The 5817-nt window shown below is 69.2% G+C and overlaps 1 protein-coding gene across 2 annotated transcripts; it reads left to right on the top strand.

Annotated features, from left to right (window-relative positions):
• Positions 1–785: 785 nt before the first annotated feature.
• On the top strand, positions 786–5408 carry RNF208 (ring finger protein 208). 2 transcript variants are annotated; one of them, XM_074556044.1, is made up of 2 exons: positions 786–928; positions 2484–5408. In XM_074556044.1, exon 2 carries the CDS (start codon positions 3180–3182, stop codon positions 3975–3977), a length of 798 nt encoding a protein of 265 aa, XP_074412145.1. In that variant the 5' UTR covers positions 786–928; positions 2484–3179; the 3' UTR covers positions 3978–5408. The 2 variants fall into 2 exon arrangements, with proteins under 2 accessions (XP_074412145.1, XP_074412146.1); XM_074556045.1 differs by lacking the exon at positions 786–928 and adding an exon at positions 1183–1331.
• Positions 5409–5817: the final 409 nt, after the last annotated feature.

Below are 5817 nucleotides of genomic sequence, written 5' to 3'. Positions count from 1 at the left end.
CTCGGAGCGGCGCTGGTGCTGAGTCACCGCGGGCCCCTCGGAGCCACCCGCGGGGCCCGGCCGGCCCGGGAGAGCGAGCGGGGCCGGGGAGGGCTCGGGAGCGGCTGCGGGGAGAGGGGGTGCGGGGCGAGAGGGGCTGTGGGGAGCGGGATGTGTGGGACCAGGGGAGCGGGTCGGAGCAAGGAGGGATGTGCGGGGCGGTGAAGGGGTGCGGGGCGGGGAGGGGGCGTGCGGGGAGGGGATGCGGGGCGGGGAGGGGGTGTGCTGGGCGTCAGGCGCTGCGGCCGGCGGGCCCCGGCGCTGCTGAGCGAGAGAAATGTGAGGCGGCTGCACCACTGCGGCGGCACTGCGGGCGGCAGCGGGAGCGCGCAGCAGCGCCCGCGCCGCCGGGCCCCGGGAACGGCGGGCACGGAGCCGCCGCTGCCTGCCCGCTGCTGCCCGCAGCTGCCTGCACCTGCCCAGGGGCACAGCGGGGCCTGGCATCAGCCCCCCGCAGCCCGCGCCGCCGCCCGGGGGTGTTGCATCAGCCCCGCGCCCAGCCGGGCTCCGCGGCCGGGGGCGGCGGGGGGAGCCGGGGCAGGGCACGAAGGAGTCCCCGGAGCGGCAGCGGCCGTACCTGCCGGCTCCCCCGGCCGCCGGTCCCCGCCGAGCATCCGGAGCCCCCCGGCGCCGCCAGCCCCGGCCCCTGCGCCCGGTCCCCTCCCCGCGCGGCCGCGGCCGGAGCAGGCGGCGGGGCCGGGGGCGGCCGGCCAGGACCAGCCCGGTGGAGCCGCGCCTCGGAGCCGCCAGCATCCCCGGGGAGCCGCGCCTGGCCGGGCCAGCGCCGCATCCCGCTGCCTTTCAGATAACCTCCGCCGCTCGGGCCTGCGGAGCCGCACCGGGCACCGAGCGGGGGCTGGAGCGGGACCCCCACCCGGGGCCAGCGCAGGTAAGGGCGGGCAGGGCCGGGGAGTCACCCCGCGGGCGTGCGGGAGCGCACGTGTGTGTGTGCGGGAGCGCCGTGTGCTGCGTGGGGCACGGAGCGTGGGGCTGGGGATTGCGGTGGGAGGCTGGGCAGGGGAGGATGCTGGGGAGGGCTGTGCCACCCCCGGAGTGATGGGGTGCGGGGTGCGGCGGGGGCTGTGTCACCCCGAAGGGAAGGGGATGGCGGGGGGCTGTGTCACCCCTAAAGTGACGGGGATGGCGGGGGCTGTGTCGCCCCAGGGGCGCTGGGGGTGCGGGTGCTGCGCCAGGGCTGTGCGTGAAGGGGTGTGACAGAACGAGCGTGGGAACGCGGTGACAGTGCGTGGCACTGCTGACCACCCGAATCGCTGTGCTCGTGGGCGCTGCGGGTGAGTGTGTGAGAGCTGCAGGCAGAGCCCCGGGGCTGCTGCTGTGTGCCGGAGGGGGGGCGAATATATGCTGCCTGTGGGACGCGAGGTGCAGGATGTGGGGTGCAAGATGCGGGGTGCAGGATGCGGGGTGCAGGATATGGGGTGCAGGATGCGGGGTGCAGGATGTGGGGTGCAAGATGCGGGGTGCAGGACGTGGGGTGCAGGATGCGGGGTGCAGGATGCGGGGTGCAGGATGCGGGGTGCAGGATATGGGGTGCAGGATGCGGGCCCGCGGGGGAGAATGAAAGAGGCGAGGCCTCCCTCTGCAGGGCAGGATGCTTGCGGGACCCCAGTGCTGCCAGGGCATGGCCCCCGGGACATCCCTGCTGGGGCTGGGCCGGGATCCAGCTCCCCCCGCAGCCCTCGGGCACCCGGGGCTGAACCCCGCGGCCTCTCTCCATCCCCAAGGGCTGCTGCTGCTGCTGCTGTAAGCAGATGGCCCCCTCGGGCCCCCTCCGCCAGGCACGGCAGCGCCCGCCGGGAGAGGCATCCCTCTAACAGGATTTGCAGCGTGATGGAGGAGAGCGCCTTCGCCCTTCTCGGAGGAGAGCCGGGCTGGCGCAGGGGCTGCTGAGGGAGAAAATGGCCTCGGGCTGGCTGCCTGCCCCCCATCCCCTGCCCGCAAACGTGTCCTGTCCTCTCCATCAGCCCCGGGACAAGGGCAGGGAGCTGGGAAGGGGGGGAGAGGAAGCTGGAGGGAGGGATAATAGCAGGGACAGATCAGGAGCAAGCGATGGAGGTAAAAATAGATCCACTGAGCAGAGGAGGGGCTAAACGTGAGAGAAAACCCTGAGCAGAGGCAGGTCGGTGGAGGAACCCCTTCGGGAGGGGCCCTGCAGCCCAGGGGGGCTCAGGGGGACCTGCCCTCCCACCTTAGGACAGAGGGGGTCCCGGCACGCCACGCTCGGGGCTGCCGAGGGGATGCCTTGGGGGAGATACCTGCGTGCTCCCGCTTCCGCAGCCCCAGCACGCGGGCGGATGCACAGGACCCGGAGGGCACGGCTGCCAAATTGCCGGGATGCAGGCGGGCACGCGTCCCCAGGGAGCGCTGGCAGCCGGTAGATCCATGGAGAGCCCTGGATCCAACCCCCTCTCCCTTTTCATTTCCAGCGAGCACGAAGCTGAGCTGGGGACAGAGGTACCAGGGACCGAGGGGACAAGGTGTGTGCTGTCCTGGCCGCAGCCAAGGTGAGCTGCCCTCTGGCACGGGATGTGCCCCGAGCCCCTGCCCTGTGGGAGCTGCCGGTGACTGCAAGTGGGAGAGCCGGGAAGTCAGAGCAAAGGAATTTGCAAACACATTCTTCAGCGCCACGAGGATCCCACTGCATGTAAACAGGAACAGAGGCCGGCCTGGGGCGAAGTGAGAGCCGCCTCCAGTTCTGCAAGGTCCTCGCCGGACTCACCTGCCCTGGGCAGTGCCCAGCACCGCCATCCCCAAATTACCGTTCTGACTGCAGCTGATCTGCCCTGGGAAGTGGCAGCGAAGGCGAAGAGCAGGGCTGCTGAGTGACTGCCAATGTCACGTTAACATCCCGGCAGGCTGCGGGGAGCCGGCGCTTTGATCAGCCGCCCAAGCGCATCTCGAGGCAGGCAGGATGGCACCGTGAGCCCGCCCTGCCTTCTCCTGCCCGCCCCAGCCGCGCTCCTGGCACCTCGGGGCTGGCTGCACAAGAGGGGCGCGGGGTCCGCTGCCGCTGGCCCGTCTCCCCAGGATGCTCTCCCGCACCAGCCGCTGCTCCCTGTGCTCCTGCTCCGCGGCCAGAGCGAGATTGAAAGCTCAGCAGGCCGCCAGCATGTTTTAGCCTCATGCAGGCGTCCCTCGGAGACCCCAGAGCAGTGGACAGTAATGTGAAAACGATACTCATGTCGTGTCTGAAAGGGCAACAGGTCATCATCAAAATGGAGGCGATGAAGATCATCCACCCGGAGAAGTTCTCGGAGCTGCAGGGGCCGCAGCCGCGCTACGCGCCCGCCCCGCGCCGGGAGCCGCCGCTCGTGGCCAAGCGCGCGTGGCCCTCCGAGTCCGAGATCATCGTGAACCAGGCGTGCGGGGACATTCCCGCCCTGGACACGGCCCCCGCGCCGCTGCCGCTGCCCCGGACTCCGCCCCTGCCGCGGCGGGAGCGCGGCTTCCAGGGCCAGCGCAAGGGCAGCTCCGAGGTCTGCTACCACCGGCAGCCGCCGTCGGACGAGGTGATCGTCAACCAGTACGTGCTGCACCCCTCGACGCCCTGCGAGCCCCTGGAGTGCCCCACGTGCGGCCACATGTACAACTTCACCAACAAGCGGCCCCGCATCCTCTCCTGCCTGCACTCGGTGTGCGAGGAGTGCCTGCAGATCCTCTACGAGTCCTGCCCCAAGTACAAGTTCATCTCCTGCCCCACCTGCAAGCGGGAGACCGTCCTCTTCACCGACTACGGGCTGGCGGCGCTGGCCGTCAACACCAGTATCCTGAACAGACTGCCGGCCGAGGCCCTGGCCGCCAACCCCGTCCAGTGGAGCAGCGACACCGACCGCAGCTGCTACCAGACCTTCCGCCAGTACTGCGGGGCCGCCTGCACCTGCCACATCCGGAACCCGCTGTCCTCCTGCACCATCATGTGAGCCCCTCCGCACGGGCACGGGGGACAGCGCGGCCCCCGTGTCCCCTCCCTGCCACGGCACCGCCGGGCAATGCTCGAATGCTCACCACGGCCGAGGATGTGGCACCAGTGTCCTTGCGGGACTCGCGGGGGGCAGAGGGGGTGCTGGGACCTGCAGCAGCCCCTGACTCACCCGGGGATTGGGACGCTGGCACGGGGAGCGCATCCACCCGCGCACCCGGGCCTTGCGGCTCCCCTGGCCCTGCGGCGGGCGCTCCTGTGCTGCACCGAGCACCTCACCGTGCTCCTTCCCCGGGCGCCTCTTCCTCCTCTCCCCCCGGCTCTGCCAGGAGCGGACGCTGGGCTCTGGCCGGAGTGACGCCCTCCCCATTGCCCCACGGCCGGCGGCAGCAGCACAAGGAGCCCTGGAGATGCACGGTGCCACACTGGGCCACCCTCCCAGCACAGGAAGCGAGGACAGGTCCCCAGCTGCCCCCTCCACCCCCTCTCTGTAAGTTATTTGCCAAAGCTTTCATCTCGGTGGCCACGCCGCCGTGCGCCCGAGTCTCAGTAGCCACACCAAGCTGCCAGCCCGGCCCTCGGATGCCAGCAGACGTGCGGCCCATGCCCTCCGCCGGCCCTTGAGGAAAGCTCCACTTTGTCCTCGTTTTGGAGGATTCTTGTTTTTCCCCATCCATCCCCAGCCACCCCATCCCAGGCCACTATGTGTTCACAAAGGCATTGAGCTGTGCCCGTTCTCTGCCCCTCCGCCCGGGACCCACACCCATGCCCCATGGGATGGCTCAGGAGGGTGGCACGGGGTCCAGTGCCCCAAATTGCTGACTCCAGTGAGGGGATTTGACTGGGTAGGGGGACTGAGGTCTGGCTCCTGCCCACAGTCCCTTCCCCAGAGCAGCACCTCTGCTCTGACCCCTGTGCAGAGGGGCTGGCAGGGCAGCAGCCCCCTGTGCACAGTCTTGCTTTCTCCAGAGCACCTGGAGGAGTAAGTTTGCTGCCAAAAAAAGCAAAAAATACAAAAAAGCAAAATAAAGAAAAAGCCATAGTTTTGGGTGCTCCCATGGGGCTGAGCACCACAACCCAGCATGGCCACGGCACCAGGGGCACGCGCTGCCCAGTCCTGGGTGCTGGGGCTGGGTGAGCCTGAGGGGTCCCAGGACCTACGTCCTGGAGGAAACAGCAGCCCCTGGCATGGCCAAAGCCCAGCAGCCATGCAGGGAGAGGGGCCAGTCCATGCCCTGTGCTGTCCCGAGGGGCGGGCGATGCCGCTGGCGCAGCCCCAGGCCCGTTCTCGCTCTGAGGGGAGCAGCGCCGGTACCGTGTCTGTGTTGCTCTGCCAATGCCTCCTGCTGCTGGTTGTGACCATGATCATGTTTTATACCCGGCCTTGTTCTGACCCCATCAGTCTCCCCAATAAAGATTATATTGGAACGAAGGCTGAGCTGGAATCCGGGGCCGCGTCGCGGGGGCGGGAGGGGGGTGACACCGGGATGTGCCCTGGCCCTGCTCCCCCTGTGGGACAGGCTGGGCCAAACCCGGGTTACAGCTTTCCCCTGGGCTGGCACCTCCTCCCCCAGCCTGGCTTTCTGCTCTGATGGAGTTGTGTCCTCTCCTGGGCACCTTGGGGGACCTGCCCAGCCACAGCAAGAGCCCTCAAACACCCGCTGGATGTCCCCTTTCTCCCCAGGTGATGTGGGATACTGGAGGGAGGATGTGCCATTTGGTGGGACCTGCTGTTGAAGGGAGCTAGGAGGGACATGGGCAATGCTGGGTTCCCCTGTTCTGCTGAGGCAGCTGCACTCATGGACTCCCCTCTACACCATTCCCACAGCAGGCAGGAGCTG

Source organism: Zonotrichia albicollis, chromosome 21 (genome assembly GCF_047830755.1).
Source record: "Zonotrichia albicollis isolate bZonAlb1 chromosome 21, bZonAlb1.hap1, whole genome shotgun sequence".
NCBI lineage: Eukaryota > Metazoa > Chordata > Aves > Passeriformes > Passerellidae > Zonotrichia > Zonotrichia albicollis.
This window is presented reverse-complemented; position numbering and strand designations above follow the sequence as displayed.